The sequence below is a fragment of the Cydia strobilella genome, chromosome 1 (genome assembly GCF_947568885.1).
Source record: "Cydia strobilella chromosome 1, ilCydStro3.1, whole genome shotgun sequence".
Taxonomy (NCBI): domain Eukaryota; kingdom Metazoa; phylum Arthropoda; class Insecta; order Lepidoptera; family Tortricidae; genus Cydia; species Cydia strobilella.
This window is the reverse complement of record NC_086041.1, coordinates 6,152,999-6,171,983: the sequence shown is the minus strand read 5'-3', so window position 1 is coordinate 6,171,983 and position 18,985 is coordinate 6,152,999. Positions and strand designations below refer to the sequence as shown.

General features: G+C 35.2%; 1 protein-coding gene across 1 annotated transcript; it reads right to left on the bottom strand.

The window, feature by feature from the left end:
- Positions 1 to 372: 372 nt before the first annotated feature.
- On the bottom strand, positions 373 to 2,993 carry LOC134755452 (glutathione S-transferase 1-like). The gene is made up of 5 exons (XM_063692012.1): positions 2,812 to 2,993; positions 2,620 to 2,678; positions 2,351 to 2,492; positions 1,545 to 1,735; positions 373 to 552 (listed from the first exon to the last, which is right to left on the bottom strand). Exons 1-5 carry the CDS (start codon positions 2,953 to 2,955, stop codon positions 438 to 440), a joined length of 651 nt encoding a protein of 216 aa, XP_063548082.1. The 5' UTR covers positions 2,956 to 2,993; the 3' UTR covers positions 373 to 437.
- Positions 2,994 to 18,985: the final 15,992 nt, after the last annotated feature.

Here is an 18,985-nt window from a genome sequence, read left to right as displayed (position 1 = left end):
TTTTGCTTTTCCATAATTTCAAGTACCTATGTCCCAAATAATAAATCATTTATTATATAATAAGTGTTATAACATGAATATAAAACTGAAACTAACTACAAATAAAATAACTGAACCAAAAAAAAAAAAAAAACATGAATTTTTTTGCCCTTGGTAGGGTGCCCATCACGCAGATAGCGTTCCCGCGCTGGATTACTATGGCCAATCTTTGCGCGAGAAAGCTGCCTGCGCGAGGGTCACCTATGGCCTCCCTTAGGCGTTTGCTGAGCACCTTGTCGAGCCCCCGTGCCCCCCTCCCTTTACCCCACTGGCCTAGTGTCTCGACGCCAAAATCTACAAACTCGTAGTGTGCTCCAGACAACTGTATTTATTTGCCTTGAAGTATGTACTTGTATTTAAATACTTTTGTCTCCAATTTACATCGCATTAATTAAAATCTAAGCCTGCTTGCTCTTCAGTATCTGACTGAAAAGATTCAATCCGGGTTCGTTTTCATTTTTATAGATTTCCAGTTCCGAGCAACGCTTAATCCATTCGGCCAGTTTGGGGAATCTGTAATTTTATAAAAGAGTAATGTCAAAATGTATTTATCTGCTGGACTACTGATCTGAAAGGTATATAAAAAGCCTGTTACTTGAATTTACTTTGTTACTTTTTGTTTCTATAAAACAGATTTCATAATACCTATCCATTAAAGTAAAAGTTTAAAAAAAATGAAATTAAGAATACAACGGGGAAAAGCTCCCGGCGTCCTCGGCACCACGTCAAAGGGGCCTTATTTTAAACTGAAACTTGTTTTATTTTATAAACAATTACTTTAATGGACTTTTTTCCTACCGGACTGTGTTTTATTTGAGAAAAATAAATAAAATATTATGTTTAAATGAAACGTGAATTGGCTGTTTTTACATGGCTCAAGATCAGATTATAATTTGCTAAAATAGACTTATATTGACCGGGATATAGACCGTGATTACCTTTTGTATTATTTGTGAGCTCCCGATATTTCGCTCTATATCCCGGTCAATATAAGTCTAGTGAAACTAACCGTGAATCATTCAAAACTCTATTTGCTAAAATAATTTAAAAAATCCGGCTACAAAGCCGCTCGCCCACCGAGGGTTCCGTACAAATAGTTTTCAGATTTTTCCCTGTATTTGCAGTGTAAGACGATATTACTTGGCAAATTTCATAGTTCTAGGTCAACGGAATGTACCTACCCTACAAATTTTGATTTCCTTGGGAGTGTCGAAATTTACGTGTTTTGCAGCATAAACGTATATATTTTTTACGATAACATAGAAGTTTGATTTTTTCACAGCTTGAAGGGACTGTAGACCTGAGTATATGGGTTTTAATTATTTAAACTCGATACCTCTACGCGTTACCGTGATAAAGGACGGAAAACAGTCATCCTATAAGGGTTCCGTTTTCTCCTTTTGAGGTACGGAACAGTAAAAAATAACAGTGCTCGCATCAAGATTATCAGCATGCAGGTTATCTAGCAACTAAGCAAAACTGAAAACTAGATTTGAAAAACTTACAAATTTTCGTCTATAGGTAAAATTTCGTTCGCTGTGCTGATAGTGGCGACACAGCAGATGTCTGCTACTGACATGTCGTCACCGGCCAGCCACTCCCCTGTGAGGAACTTTTCGGTGAACTCATAGCCGCTTTGGATTTTTTGCAGCACTTCAGGCTGGAATGCTTTGTCGTTTCCAAAAATAACTGGGCCCTAAAATTAACAGAATAGAACTTATATCAGGTGAACTTTTCGGTTTGGCCTGGTGTAGAGAAAAAAAATCACGAACAACAATTCAAGTTAAATATGACGCACCACCGTTGGCTGTTGGCTCTAAAACTAATGTATTAATTAAATTATTTGACGTTATTTTATGTGAAGAAATATTGTATGAACATTTGGATTTAACATACTTAATTTATTTGAACTTCACATCATAATATGGCAAAGTAAAAATCTGGAATAATAAGAACAAAATACAACCGTTAGTATTTATAAAGCAAATCTCTTACCTTACCATTCGCAAAACTTATCTCGTTACAATGAGCTTTTACGAATGGACAATTAAACTGTGTCGATGATCTACATTCAATAAGGTCAATGTGTGGAAGACCGTCTAAAAGATCTTTCGTCGCTTTTAACTCTTGTGATTACACACATACTCCAGTTACAGAAGGTCGGTAATAGAGCATAAGGAGTGAAGCTCTTCCGTTGTGACCGTGTCTGAGCTGACGGTCTTCCCAGCACTACATTTCATATGCCGGTCTTCGCCACATTGACCATAATTATGTGAATCGATCAAAATAGTATTTGGATTTTACTACTCACTACTGCTTCTCGTACAGATGGGAACAGAATGCTACTATCAAAGTGCATTCTTTGGTCGATCAGAGCTCGTTTCTTTGGATCCGATGGGTACAGAGAGTCGTTGTCAGCGTACATGTTTATGAGATACGTAGCAATCGCATGGCTGAATCGAAAAAAAGTGTTTGAATATTCTAAGACAAATATCACAACTAACATACTCGTAGTAAATTAAATTTTAATGTATAATTTTCTAGTCAAATTGATTTTGACTTTTTTAATTAAATAGTTACCTGTCCCAAATAACGAAGTCGTCATCCACCAATGTTGGTATCGTGTGTTGCGGATTTAGCTGCAAATATAAAAATATTACAATAATTTTAAAAATATATAAATATCAATGCAGATATTCAATCAATGATTTTGATGATTTGAATGCTCGAGGGTTTACTTTTAAAGTGTTACATATAACTGGCAAGCAATACCTTGATATAATCTTCTTTGAAATGATCTCCTTGTAGCAAATTGACGTCAACGTATTCCACATCAGGTAGATTGATGGCTGCAATCACCATCTTCACTGCTCGTACCGGTGGACTAGCGTCTAACTTGTACAGAGTGAGCACCATTTTGGATGCAACTGTAATAGTTATTTTCAACACACCAGCTGGTAAAGGCTAATCTAAAAACTGATAGAAAAGTTGCATTTTATCCACATGTGAGGCAAAGTATTCAAATGCAAAAGAAAATTCCTGTTTGCTGGTAGAATTGACTTTTATATGATGCTATTGAATGACCAATATTTAATAACATTCATTTTGAATGGATTTGCTTTGATTTTGTTTTATATTTTTTATAGTTAGTATTTTTCTTGTGTTGGTGTCGTGAAATTTTTTGCGTTTCACTCGGTGGCAAAATTGGTTTAACCCTCGTGCCTGGAAACCCTCGCAATGGTCAAGATTCCATTTTTCGAACCAATTGCTACGCTCGTGGTTCAATTTTGGAATCTTTTGCTTGCTCGGTATTAGCACGAGAGGTTAAACAACAACTTTGCCCCCTTGTAAAACAAAATAATTTTACAAATAGTAGGCTTTTATGTTATGTTGTCGTGGCCTTCCTTTCTGGTTATATTCGGATGACTGCAGCAGTGTTGCTGTAGCAGCTTTACTGCTTTGGCGCGGGCGATATTACTGGCATTCTCCTTGATGACTATCAAGAAAATTTACACTGACAGCAGCAACAGCAAAAGCAACGCTGTTACAGACGTATGAAAAATTAACGATAAAAATAAATAAATGTGACGTTTTCAACCAAAAGGTACAACATTGTCGCTTGTCGCGATAAGGTTGATTTATAATTGAAGCTATATGGAAATAGCGCCTTACTGACAAGCGACAAAAAGTACCCTTTTGGTTGAAAATGGCACGAATATTTTGTGATAAACTTACACACATAGACCTAGACTAGTTTGTGGGTACTAGACTAGTAGTGTAACCATTACATATATTAAAAAAGATAAGGAAGATAAGAGATAGAACGATATAGGATAAAAGATAATGTATAGATATTTAGGATTAATAATTTACACAGTAAAATGTTCTTGTTATGATTGGGGTTTTATGTGAATTTAGTTTTATAATATTTTCTTTTTTACTTGTTGTTTGTGTAGGTAAATACTTACTTAGTCAGTTTTTGTTGTTTTATTTTTAGATTAGCTTATTATTGTTATGTATGTAATATGCCTGAGCTTTAAGTAAATTTTCTGTGCGTTATGAAACCATATGATATCAGTTTTATAGGCTACACCTTAAGTATCTATAAAGCATTACTTATGTACACGCACCTAAAATAAAAAAACAATAATTTAAATACCCGTAATATAAACGTAAAAAAATAAGTAATATTACTCGTACGAAATAAATCGAATTTGATAAGTTTACAAAGCAAGATTATCATAATATTCACTTTTTATATAGTAAAGAATATTGTGATTTAAAATCTTCATAATTTACATTCCTTTCATTTATTTCATTGTCTTCGGTATTTTGATACCCTACCCTTTAAATTTACACAAATTGCAAATTGTGGGAATGATTATTGCTACAATATTAAGAATACGGCTTCAAATATTTCCAAAACAAAATTCAGAAGGATTTACACGTTTCGCGTCGTTGGTAGTGTAGTTTAGTGCTTTGTGGAGTTTTAGGATCTTGAGGGAACGTTGCGTACAAATTGGTACCATTTTAACTTTGTCGAGACAACTAGGGTCCATTATAACTTTGAGTTTCTTGATTACACTGAAAACTGAGGATGCTTTCGCCTAAATTGCCCTCTGGAGCTAATGGCATTATCTATTTGAAACAAATAACTTGTTTAAAACATCGCTGTACGGTCTAACATACCGCACATTGCCATCTCAGCGAAATTACTTCCAATTGCGTAAAGCAGTAAAATACGAGTCAGTACACGTTCATCATTAGAACGCGTGTCCTCGTTAGCATTATCATTCATATTGTCGCGCTTTTATAGTTAAAGTATTTTAGTAGCAATAAAGTGTTTATTTTCGGCAATATTGTCTTATCATTATGTAAAGCAACCAACAGAATATAATAGGTGTATGTGACACTAGCAGCCTATACAATGGCATTATTAAGTTCTGTTTTTATTACTCAATTTTTTTATTTTCATGTAATAATTACACCAATTCTTAAATTCGATCCTGCACTAACTACAAGTTAAGAACCTTAAGTAATTTGTCCATTTCTGTATCGTGCAATAATGTTAAAACAAATAAATTCTTGTAGATGCTTGAAAGTATTGAAATATATTAAGCTTATTTGAATGCTATGATTACCTTGTAATGTGTTGAGTAACAAATGAGGATATGGTTCACCCATTAACTATTATTATTGATGCATTGGCGATCAATGTTGCTTCTATCAGTTGTTTGTATATGCGTAGATATGGGTATTTGGCACCTATTAGGTCGTATCCTTGCATTTTTATTAACTAGGTACACAAATTTGTAAAAATGTGTAGATACATAAAAAAAACTGTATTGGTGTAACTAAACAAAACACGTTACGTTTAAATGATTTTTTTTATTAGGATATGCTTGTACATTTGTCGGGTCCACTTGTTCCTTATTAATCACAGGTGTTCTGTTTTTCAAGGGAATGAAAACTCACAAAACCGAACTCTATCAGGAGTAACAAAATATCAAACACTGATTTAAACTTTCACGATTTATATACATTATTATTAACATAAACGCGTGTTATTTACATATATACTTATATCAGGGTTTTACAGTAACGTTAGTAATTTAAATAACTAACGTTTATATACAAAAATGTACCTAGCTGTACATAAACGAGCAACATTACATACATTAATTCGGTTAAGTATGACATACCTAGTAGTAATTAAAAATATGTTCAATGTATATTAAAATCGCACGTGATATATAATAAAAAATCTTCATGTATAGGTACTTACATGTATTTACGTTGGCGTTAGCTCCACGCTCCGACGAGCGTCCTGCACTAAGTCGATTTGTTGTATGAGTAAGCCATCTTGTTTGGCCAGTTATAATTTCCCATAACTGATAAAATAACTATGGATGTGGTATTATATCATGTCGCGAATATCGCGAACCAGCTAATAGCCAACTTCGTGGCGCTAGTATTCACGTTTAAGTTAAATAACCGCTTCTATGTTCCACTAGACTTACATTGACCGGGATCGCATTTATGTTATTGTGATTTTTTAGGTGAAGACAAGATAGAGGGTTGGCGAAACAGGCTTTAGGTTACTTTTCGCTCATGTCGTCGCAAATGTAGACATATTTAGTATCAGTGCATTCAGTGTGATGTCCTGAACACAAATATATGAGATGACAAGCGCGAAAGTGGTGGGGGTAGTTGCTGTGACGTCAGAAAGTCGGCAGTACAAAGTTTTTTACTTTTTTTTTAAATCATACCATGTTGGGTATCAAATGAAAGGGCTCTATGAGTAGATCACAAATCAATCGATTTCCAGAAGACTTCTAGACCAACAACCACCGGACTAAGAGGGTAGACGCCCGAACGACAGTACGCAAGTTGGTTGTGTGCGAACAAACTTACGGGGAGAGTTATATTTGCTTTGGGATCGATTCAAGGACTTTCTTAAAAATGATGTGTCTCCTGTAAATTGTAACCAACGTAGTTATATCAGTATTCAGTGAACAGTGATCCGAGGAAATTATTGATGGCTACATTGTGAGGTATGGGGTCGCTAAAAGGGGAGGTTTGGAGGCGACTATTAAGCTCAAGATACCAGATGGATAATCAGGTGAAACTCATGTTATATGTAGGTAATAAAGTCGGACACCAGCAATGAGTTATCGTCATATCACTAACGTCCAGGCCTCGTAGTACCTACAGGTATGTAGTATGTTTACATATCACTTTCGAGTATCAGTAAAGGTATCAGCTCATTTTATATAGTGAGCTTGATGACATGTGATATTATATCATTATGTCAAATATGTATTTTATTCAAACAAATTGTTTAATTTTGAAATCTACGTGTTCAAACTTTCTTGTGAAAGTAAACGGACGTATAATGGTACCTAAATTGAGTCGAGTAGGTACGAGTATTTATTGATACCTTATCCATGTTCCATAGTAGCTCTTGTGCATTCGATTTGGTGTGGTCATAGTTACACTTACTATTACTTATTGACAGATCCAACGCAAGGTCAGTTTCATAGCGGCCGCAAATCACATGCATTATACAATTCTCCATTAGCCTTATGGGCAGGTATCGAAGAAAACAAACAGGTTAACACTAACTTGTATTCCAGGTGATGCATTGCTGCTTACTTGAATAATTGAATGGTGACGCCTATTCTAAAAACAAAAAGTTTAAATAAATATCGAGTGAGATCGATATAGAATTTCGAATTGTCATGTGCATACATTTTCATGGGAAAAATGGGTGTTTGAAAAAATGAAACATCGATAAATCTATTGTCGATAAGCTAGTCATAGATTAATAAATGAAATACCTATGTAACTTCTTCTTGCGGTCAATTATTAAGAAGATTCAAGAATGCAAAACAATTAGAAATCGGTACATAATTTCCTTATTACATAAATATAAAAAACCGGCCAAGTGCGAGTCGGACTCGCGCACCGAGGGTTCCGTACTTTTTAGTATTTGTTGTTATAGCGGCAACAGAAATACATATTCTGTGAAAATTTCAACTGCCTACCTATCACGGTTCATGAGATACAGCCTGGTGACAGACAGGCAGACGGACAGACGGACAGTGGAGTCTTAGTAATAGGGTCCCGTTTTTACCCTTTGGGTACGGAACCCTAAAAACGAAAACTGTAGTTTACAACGAATTACGCTAAAATAATAGAAAAGTACCAATATAAATATCAAAGAAGATATATACCTATCAGAGTTCTGTATAACACTGGATCCGATTCGCACGTCGCTCCGATGTTAGAGCGAGACAACGCTATGCGCATATTATAGCGACATCGAAGCGACGTCCGCTTCGCATCCAGTGTGTTAAGCCCCATAGACTTTCCCTAGCCCGGTTTTTATTTATTTTGTCACGGTCAACTTCGAGTCTAGACATTTTAATAATGACATCAACATAAAGAAGCCATATAAATATAAATAACGTGCGTAGTTAATGGCTGGTTTTATTTCTCTTTCCCTATTTTCACTGGGACCTTAATTGTCTTTGAAGTCTAGAATTGGATAACTGAAAACTCCAGAACTCTGAGTGCTAAAGTAATTAGTTATGTCACGAACAACTGAGCCGTTCGTTGTTCGAAACTATTCGCTTTTTAGCTCAATGCTAATTGTAGGGCGAGAAATATTAACTCCTGCGTTTTTATCATGAGGTCATAATGAATAATCAGGCAATTAATGGAATATCTTTAATTATTGACAGAAGCGAGTTGAATTTTAATGGCGTAATCGTTGGTCCCTATCCGTCATTTTAAAATTTCTGTTTATTAGAGAGCAAATTAGAAAGTGAATTTAACAGAGGCTTGCTGAGTTTTATAAATCACGGGGTTAATTATCGTAATGCCCAGTCTACGATTCCTAATAACATTATTAGTCATCTTTCTCCAAATTTTAAGAATAGATACTTATAAGTAAGTAGACACGTTTGAAACTTACTTAAAAAAAGTTCATAGTCAGAAGTTGTCTATATTTTAATTTGACAATTAACATCCGTTAATTTTATTGTACAAAAATCAAAGAATTTGAAATAAAACTATGAAAACGGATTATATCGCGTATATTGAATTTATAATACATCCCGACGTTTCGAACTCTTTACAGCGTTCGTGGTCAACGGGTGACTGAGGAAAAATTACAAAGTGCAAAAATACCCACATACTAAAATAATGAACAATCATAGACTACAAACTTTAAGGCTGGTTGTACATGCAAAATCGGTTCATAAGGCTAGTTATACACTACAATTATTTTAAGTAAAGATATATATATACGCGATAAAAACTACGCCGGCTCCAACCCTACACCACGGACCCGAGAAGATTTAATTCCCTCCTAAATTGTAGGAGGGTATCCCAATATGGGACCGGCAACAAACTCGGCGGCAAAGAATTTGAAACTAAACTTGAAATCATATTCCATCAAAGGCTCAACGAATCACCATATCGCCATTAAATTAAATTCTTTACATATAATTTCGCGGAAAGCGGTGGTGGCCGAGTGGATTTGACGTCCGGCTTTCAATCCGGAGGTCGCGTGTTCAAATCCTGACTCGTACCAATGAGTTTTTCGGAATTTATGTACGGAATATCACTTAATATTTACCACTAGCTTTTCGGTGAAGGAAAACATCGTGAGGAAACCTGCATACATCCGCGAAGAAATTCAAAGGTGCATGTGAAGTCCCCAACCCGCATTGGGCTAGCGTGGGGACTATAGCCCAATCCCTCACGTGCATGAGAGGAGGCCTGTGCCCAGCAGTGGGACGTATATAGTCTGAAATATTAATATTTACATATTATTTCACTTCATATCCTCCGGTATTTATGGCAATTTTTGATTTATAAACGTATTGTTTTTTTACACTTTTTTTATCAGAAAGCACTTTAAAATTGGTGGCCGTTTATAACTTTCATCAAAAACGAGTTAATCCAGTTTGGGCCGAGGCTAGCGCTCAAAAGTAATAAATTTTACTTTTAATCTGATATAGTATAGTGGTCAATGGCTCGAACTGAAACTGAATACCTTTTATGGACGGAAATATCAGGAGCAAGCAGAAATAAAATAAAGTTTTTATTGGATTATTCCGGGTTAAATTGATGGTGTGACGTAGTATTAATTTTTTTGCGAAGCAAGGTTTTGACAACATAAAGTCAAAATAAAAGCCATAAAAAACAGTATCATCAATCTATACAAGCATTTCAAAACTGGTCAGTATTATTTAGATTCGCGAAAGTCTATCGTAGTCACAAGACAAGTCAGAAGATTATTTTCGCTATAGTTACTCTTTGGTGGGTTGAGCTGTGAGCTACTACCGGGGTCCATAGTTGGCGGATAATGGAACGACGGTTAGATATTATCGCTAGCCGTTTCGGCAGTCCCCGACTATATAGCGGCAGATTTGGAGGGTGCAGTGGGTATTCCTTGGGGGAGGATACTCTATAAAAGGTTGCAGTTGACCCAATGAAATATTCTGTGACCTGGCGAGTCAGTGCCGCCAGTAAATAAACACTGCCTGTGCTTGGGCAGCAGCAGGCACAGTAGGCCAACGAGTGGAGATCAAGAGCATCGGTACAGTCGTGGGTCAACGTTCCATAGTGACATAAAGCGATGCGGAAGGCAAAGGGAAAACCACCACATATTTTTTCTCAGGACAATCATTATGGCAAATACAACGAAAACAACAAAGGACGATGGTTCGATTCCAGCCTGGGGCACTGGAGGTCTGGAGGCCTTAGTAACTTTTTCTTAGTACATTGCATTTATTTCAGTTTATAATTTATATAGTTTCTACTTAAAAAAAAAAAAAAAAAAAACAAATTAAAATATTTTTTGAAACAATATAATTTGTTCTAATACTTCTAATAAGAACTGCTTCTCCCATAAGAAACCAACTTCATATCTCAGCAAATATCCAAAATAATCTCAAGGCAGCTATAGTCAACACTGCTTCTGAGATATGAGCTGCCATGGAAGTCATTTAGAAGAAGGATTGGGTTACAGACGACATTCTCAACTTATGACTAAGAGAAGGGAGATAAAGGGTTAGTTAGTTAGTTAGTTAGTTATGCTGGGCATTTTCCGCAAATCGACATCCAATGTGCCTATTTTGCGTGAAACGAGGTAGCGCTACTCTAACCACCCCAGCTCCTCCACGAAGCCTAGCAAAGTCTTCAGGTTGCTAGTTGCCTCTTTTAGTGTGCATGGATTACCTAGGTATTTGCTCCTATACACTTCTACCTGTTTACAGTCTAGGAGAATATGTTTTGTTGTTTCTTCTTCTTCCATGCATGCTCTGCACATGGGCTGTCAGTTTTACCCATATTATGTAGGTGTTTGTTTAGTGTGTTATGTCCTGTTATTAATCCTACTATTTTACGTAGTTGGCTTCTTGGTGTTTTCAGTAATATTTTGGTAAGCTTGTGGTTCAGTTCCGGTAGAATTTCTTTGGTTTGCCTGCATGTCTTCAATTCACTCCAGTACTTGTTGTGCAGTTGTCTGTGATGTTGTTCTAGCTGGTTGTGTATGTAGGATATTGGTAGAGGCATAATTGGCTCGGGTCCATATGCCGGTGTTTCTGAACCTTTTCTGGCCAGTTCATCCGCTGCATCGTTTCCTCTTGATCCACTATGCCCCTTTATCCATTGTACTGTTACTTTGTTGCCTTCTTTGCTTACTTCAGTGACGCTCCGATGGCATTCAAGTATAAGCTCTGAGGTAAGTTTGTCGCTGCATAGCGCTTGTAGTACCGATTTACTGTCTGACAGTATTAGTATGGTTTCGTGTTTCACTTGTCGTCTTGTAATAGCATTGCAAGCTTCTATTATTCCTACACATTCAGCTTGGAATACCGTATTGTGTTCACCAAGGGGTTTTGTGATGTGTATGTTCAGGTCCTCAGAGAAGACACCACATCCTGTCCCTTCGTTTGTTTTTGAGCCATCTGTGAATATTCTTAAGTTTGTTTGGTTTAGTCCCTCTTTCGGATCTTCTGTTAACGATATGGCGTAATCTTTCCAGAAGATCATAGTTTTTGGTATTTTGTCGATAGGCGCTTCCAGCATGGGCATTTTTGAGATCGTATTTTTATAGATCTTCTTGTGCGATGAGCTGAAAGATGTCCATAGGTTTAGATTCTTCAAACGAAGAGCTGTGGCAGCCGCTTCTTTCTGTATGTACATGTGCAGTGGCAGGAGTCCTAGCATTATTTCTAGAGCTGCAGTCGGAGTAGTTCTCATGCAGCCCGTTGCAGCCACACAGATAAAGGGTGTTGATCCAGTAAAGTATAAAGCGTTACACAAATAAATTGGACGAACGGATTGGATTGGACAAAGAAGTGGAAGCCGAGACGTGGAAGCCGTACGATAAGTGGATTAATGATTAATGTCAAGAGAACATGCAAGATAAGCATGATTACTTCAATATGTTTAAAAAAATAAACGAAGTTGTATGGTAAAGAAAGCCGAACCCATCACTGACTCTTTTAGATGAAAGTGGAAAAGTCGCAATGTCAACCGAGGAAACGATGAATATTTGGAGGAATTACGTTAGCAAACTTTCTAATGATACACGAAGCCATCAACAGTTGACATATCCAGATAGGGACCTAACATAACGATGGAATAAGTTATTAATGCAATTAAATTTTCAGTCAGGCAGAGGCAGAGCCGTTGGACCGGACCAAATTCCGTTAGAGATTGTAACACTGTTGGTGGAACAAAATTTGCCGATTATCGTTCGCCTTTTCAACGGGATATACAAAAGCGGTGAAATACCCGCGGATTGGCTACACTCCAGCTTCGTAACTTCCTAAGACTAGTATCGCCGTCATGTAATGAGTACAGAACGATATCCTTGATAAGTCATGTATTATAAATATTGCTGATGATAATTCACAATCGAATCTACAAAAAAGTTGATAAAAATATTTCTAATACTCAGTTCGAATTTAGAAATGGTTACGGGGCTCGTGATGCATTATCCGGCTACCAGGTACTATTATATTACAACGTTGCTGGGATATGAATCGATCTATATATATATATATATATATATATATATACAAGGTTAAGGCACTATTGTATTAGGGTTACCTGTAAGGATAGTTGCTGTATTTAATAAAAAAAAAAAAAAATAAAAAAAAAAATATTTTATCGATTACAAGGCGTTTGATAGAGTACAACATGACAAGTTAATCGAAAGTTTATTCAGAATAAGTTTGTACATAATTTCAAATAATTTAAAACCGATTTCCTTTGCAGAGTATGTGATAGGTTAAAAGTTTACATTTTAGGTGCTATTTTTGATTGTACAGTATTTTAGGAAAACTTACATTTTGTATGAACTCAACTGTACCACGTTCTCAAAACGCCATCTCTAAAAAGGTCTTTACAGCTCATTGTCTAGTTCTGCCATTCATTATATACCTACCACTGTAGCAGTTTACAATTTAATATGTGTTGCCCTCTGTGTGAAAATGTTACTAACTGTAAGCATTTTGAGGAAGTTCCTTGAATCCTGCCATCTATCGAGATGTGTAAGAAATTGAAACGCAGCTTTTCACAAAACGCCACCCAACAAAAGAGGTCGCGTTTTGGTATTGTTTAGTTTATGCTACTCGCCAATAGATGGCGGTAATAATCTAGATTTTTTTCGCGTGACAAACGTTTTGCTCAAGCTAGGCTGGTTTCTAATTACACTAATTGGGGTAGGAGCCATTTAATTACATAATAGAGTAATTTGACTGCCTGGCATTACTACACCAGCCAACTAACCCTGCTTGTTTAAATCGGAACCGAGCTCACACAGGAACAGGAAAATTTTAATGAGTCTTTGTTGTCTACAATGTTTGATATTAAGAGGAACGAAACCACGTGACCGCTTCTCCATACCCATTCCTCTCTGAATGTAAACAAGACATTATAGAAAATATTTTTACGCAATTTGATATAATCACCACAGCCATGCAGTAAGCCACTTCGTTTCTTTTTTTTTTTTTTTCAATTAATTAAAATAAAATTGTTTGTCGCTCCTAACTTATAATAATAATAAAAAAGAAACGAAGGGTCATAGCAATGGTTAATATACAAGTACAATAATTGATGTTTGAAGAAAAAAGTGTCAAACTTTTTTTGGTCCATAATACGTTTTCAATATACCTTCAATGACTGTGTATCAAAGCGGGCAAACAAAAATATATGAATTTTGGGAAAACTTTTTTCTCGTATTAGGATCAAAATAGCTCTTGATTCTGAGTGGAAATAATACAAAAATTCCTTAATTTGGTGCCTCCCGACACAGGCAATTTTTTGCTTACCGGGCGGCTCCATCGCCTAAATCATGGCAATTTGTGTTTAAAACAAATAAAGATTTTTGTATTTTTTGTATTTGTATTAATCTAAAATACAAGTTGAGCATACCAATGGTAAAAGAAACCCGCCCACTTCCATAGTAAATTCCACGTCCCTTTACACCAAGGGACAATTTCGGTGATAAAGACTATCGTAAGTCTCGGGATCCACTATCTCCTTACAAAATTATACAGGGTGGGCCAATGAAAAATGCATTTTAAAAAAATTCAATAAATAATCAATTTTAATGTTATTAAATAAAAAATATAATTCGAATTTGGGATATAGAAATAAAATTTACGTTTTAAAAATTAAATCATCAAGATGTCGTCGTAAAGTGGTTCTGGACAACCCCAAAGCCGTAGCTCGTTTACGCATTGAGTTCCTTGCAACCGCTCTACAGACGCTCTCACCCGTTCGATGTTTTCATTAGTAGGTACGCGCAGACCGTGCACGTCCTTGGCGTCGAGATTTTAGTGTCGATCCAGTAGCCTCAAATCTAACTATCCATTGTTTGATTAAATTTGTGCTTGGACACTCACGGATATTGCGTAATCCAAACTTAAGTCGAAAACGCCGACGAACAGTCACATAAGAACGATTGTTTTCAAAAAAGGCTTCAATACAAAACGCTCGCTGCTCCCCCGTGTAAGGCACCATTTTGAATAAAAGATTCTTTTTTTTTTCTATTAAATGACATCTTTCTCAATTGCCTATATTTCATAAATAACGAAAGAGGTCGAGATGAAAAGTTAATTTATCACTGGCCCACCCTGTATAATATTCCTATTCACCAAAGAGAATAGATAGTAGAAATTTACTGCCATCTATTGACACGGATTAAAACTAAAAATGAAAATGTATCTAAATATCAAAAATTTAATATACGAGTATATATTATATATGGATAAATGATTTACTTGTTAGTGTGTAGCTTCATGGTAATTATGATTTTCGTTTGGTGGTGTTATCTCTAGGATCCTTTTCTTGTTCCTGCTGTCTCTTTCACCTCTATCCTGTGTTTAGCTAATGTTATTTTCTTTTGTTTCTTTAACTACTAGCTTGTCGTAGCGTATGTAGGCTATTTACCAGATACTTTTTTCCTTTAAGAGGTGTTCTTGTAATTTTTTTCTCGTTTCCAGTACGGCTACCATCAGTTTGGCACTGACATAAACGCCATCGAGAACGTAATTTACTTTCTATGCATCTCGCTCGCACTAATACGCGAGTACGAGCGAGATGCATAGTAAGTAAATTACGTTTTCGATGGCGTTTATGTCAGTGCCAAACTGATGGTAGCCGTACTGGACTTGCGGCGGAAAATCTTCGTTTAAATAAATTGATTTGGAAGTTTTTTTTATTTTTTAATAGTTAATCTTTTCTTCCGTAGGTAGAAAATGTTACAATAACAGGCCTTACATTGTTTTCACTGAATTTTCCCATAGGCCTGATCATTTCTAGTCATTTTTTGTAGCATAGTAGGTTTAGCTCCTCATTAATAATTTGTAAGATTTTACTTTCCGATTTTTCGTGGGTGTTTTCTGTTTCCTGAATACCAATAAATATAATATTTCTTTGTTTGAGTTGTTTTTCGATGTTTAAAATGGTTTATTCTTGTTGAGAGTTTTTTTCTTTTTTTATCCAGATCGCCTTGTACGGGGGATATTTTCTTATTAAATCACATTTAGAAACGGGTCTATCGCGAATTTATTTTGTTACCTTTATTTACCGACGTTTCGGCACAGGTTTCACTGGTCGTGGTCGCGGCTAACTGACGTCCCAGCAAAATGTCAAAACAGAGATTTGTGTGACTACCCCACGAAAAGTGCATTTAAAGTTCGAGGTAGACATCACATTTTCAAACCACCCACTACACATAAAAGTTAATTATTGTCAATAGTCCGACACACAACACTCACAACATCCGCGCACATATTTTCTTGTCAAAAAAACGTACACAACAACAAAAATTTGTTTAATTGCTACTTTAAAGTTAAATACTACTTCAATCGTGACTATACGTGTACACATTAATATGTCATATCGTTTGAAAAACATTCCTTATTGATTGGGCGAGTTAGGTCGGGAATAGGTAACACCACACGTGTGTGACAAGCTGATGAAAATATTTATATTTATGGCTTTCCATGCATTAGAAATAGGATTTTTCATGAATACCCGGATGAACGCGGCGAGTTTTCGCTTATCACTTTTTTCGCGGCAGGAAAAACTTCGTTAACTATAAATTACGTGTTTTAAATATTGTATTTTTCAGCAACATTTCTAACATTAACGCACAGATTTTTTTAAACCTGGAGAAAAATTACTCTTTTCGATAAGAGCAAAGTTCACGAGTTCCGTTTAAGCTTGCGTTAATCCGAAGAACCGATCAGAAGCTATTTAATTTTTATAAGCAAAGTTTGGTTAGTAACTAGGAGCTAGGAGGCGACGAAACGGAGAAAAGAAAACAGAAACTTAACACTATTTATACAATTATACAAATTTTACCTGCATTAGACGCAGCCCTCGTTACTACTGGTAACACTTATCATAAGCATTGAGTCACAATAAAAAAATACAATCAAAGTTGTGCTATTTGCAACAAAATTCCAGCAGAAAATTGATGAGAAAAAACAAAAAACGGGTGAATGGCTTAGTTTTTTTTACAACCGGCCAGTGCGCGCGGTGGCTGCACTATGCAGGTTTGCCATGTTACAAATTGATGGTTTTTCATAGTTAATCTGAAGTAAACAGGCTTTCAGAAAACTCAATCAGACAGAAATCTAAAAATATATATTTTGAGAATATATAGGTAATCGTAATGATTAGCATTATTTTTGTGTTTTTCTTTGCCAATATTTACTTGTTAACACTCTGATACTCCTGCATTTTATTTTCACTATTGTTGTTATTGTTTTTGTTCTTGTTTGCACAAATAGCTCTGTTTTACTCTATAGAAACTTTATTAAACATGATGTTAAAATATTTTCATTAAGGAAACTGTAAGTCTAGCTTTAAGAAAATTTCCAGTGTTATGTTTAACTATAAAAGACTGTTTGTTTCTTAAATAAATAAAAATATTTCAGGTATCGTAGTCAGCATCAATAGGGATGATGACGCATGTTGAAGTTTAGAACAAAATCTAGTAAAATAATACATAGCAAATGAGTAATTTATCACAATAATGTGGATATTAAAATAATATATGGAAATGATAAAAAAATAAAGGACTTGAAAATTTTAACATTTAAGTTTTTTTTACATTTAACAATAATAATGTCCTCCTCGCCGTGTCCGACGACGGCGACTCCAACCGTTTTTAATGGGAAACATGGAACGCTCTAATGTGGCTTGCGAAGCCAAACTTGGTTTTGAAGATGCGATTGCATGGTACATTTTATAAAAAAAAAGATTGTACGCCAACTATATACATAAACACAAATACTTCACCGCAATAAAATCGCATTTTTTTTGTTTTCCATACTAAGATAGGTTCTCAGTTGGCCATGTTCACTTATCGTTTGGTTATGAGCGTTTCGCGAGTGAAGTACGACTGTCGGACTTTGACTATCATTTCTGACTTTTGTATTGCTCTAATGCAATGGGTCCAACATAGATAGACACTTGGTCCTAAAAACAAACCTGATCGACTAATATTTTTAATAAAAATTTGTCATCAAGCCTATAGTAACGGATCCGACTACACATCAAAAGTATGTACCTACCTACCATTTTTAAACAGCTTAACAAAAATAAATATAATTATATAAGTACCTATCTATAATTTTTTACTTTTTATAATATATTTATTTACACACCTTACCTAGGCACATTTTACGGTAATAATGTAATAAATATTTTTACTGAGATATGATTTAAATAATATTTTACTTAGATTTAAAGTTTAACGTTATTGCAGTAATATTAAGTTAGTAAATCGCATAGCCGGTTATAATTCACATAATCCAATAAATATGCGTTTAAAAAAGTTTTTTTTAATCCAAAGTATTGTTATTAATGTTGAACCGCAAGAAAACATTCGTAAGTCTGCTCTCATAACAGCATAGCAGCCAATTTTCCGGACCATATAATATTATATCGAGCATGCATGCAGTGTAACAATAACATTCAGTTCGTATTATAGGAGTTATAAACGATATATTTCTTAACAAGAAAGATATATACAGAATTTATTACCCACCTAGACAAGTACTTAGAATTTATGACGTTAAAATTATAACAATAGAGAAGGCGAATATGCCGGCAGAGGCTTTATCCTAAAGAAGGGGTTACATAAAAATCTGATAATTATCTTCCGAGACTCGTCATGATCTTTTGGAACCGATGATTCCACTCTGCATTAAATAATGTAATACATATTTTGTATGAAATACAAAACTGTTGTAGACATTTATTTTCACATGATAAAAGTTGAATTGAATATATAATTATATTTCCTGACCATTGTATCAAAAAAATAACTAGAATTCAAAAGGTGGGCCCGCATCTTATGTTGTAAGTAGTATAGAGTGTAATGAGAAATTTAATTAATCTAGCAAGCGGACACCCTCAGAGGAAATTGCTCGTTAAAAGTTTGCCTAGAGATTGTTATGACGAAGAATTGTGTATTTAAAGCCACACTTATACTCGTATGCCAGTTATAAGTGTGCAATAGGGATGTTGTCAATTTTTTAGAACTGTTTTCATTTTACAGACAGACACATAATTATAGCAAACAAAAATATTTTTTAATTTATATCCATTAATTTTTAATAAAAAAATCGACTAATTAGTTTAGTGTTTCAATTTCGCGCAAAAACGCTCCAAGCTGTCACGTTGTAACCTTCCCCATACTTTATACTCTAACTTTAAATCTAAATAAATACATATATACTTATATAAACCCTTTACTTACTTACTTACTTAAATAATTTGGCCATGTGATCGTCTAGATAATAGTTAGGACCCCTCGAAGTGTACCGCGGTACCCTAGATTCTTTAATGAGTAACAGCTAAATTTTGGACTCTGATTCTATTACTATTATTACCTAAATCT

Coding starts and splice junctions, on each gene's coding strand:
- LOC134755452 (XM_063692012.1), bottom strand. CDS start 2,955: ATGGTGCTCACTCTGTACAAGTTAGACGCTAGTCCACCGGTACGAGCA. Junction 2,679..2,811: donor TCAAAGAAGATTATATCAAG/GTATTGCTTGCC, acceptor TTATATTTGCAG/CTAAATCCGCAACACACGAT. Junction 553..1,544: donor TTACCTATAGACGAAAATTT/GTAAGTTTTTCA, acceptor ATAAAATTACAG/ATTCCCCAAACTGGCCGAAT.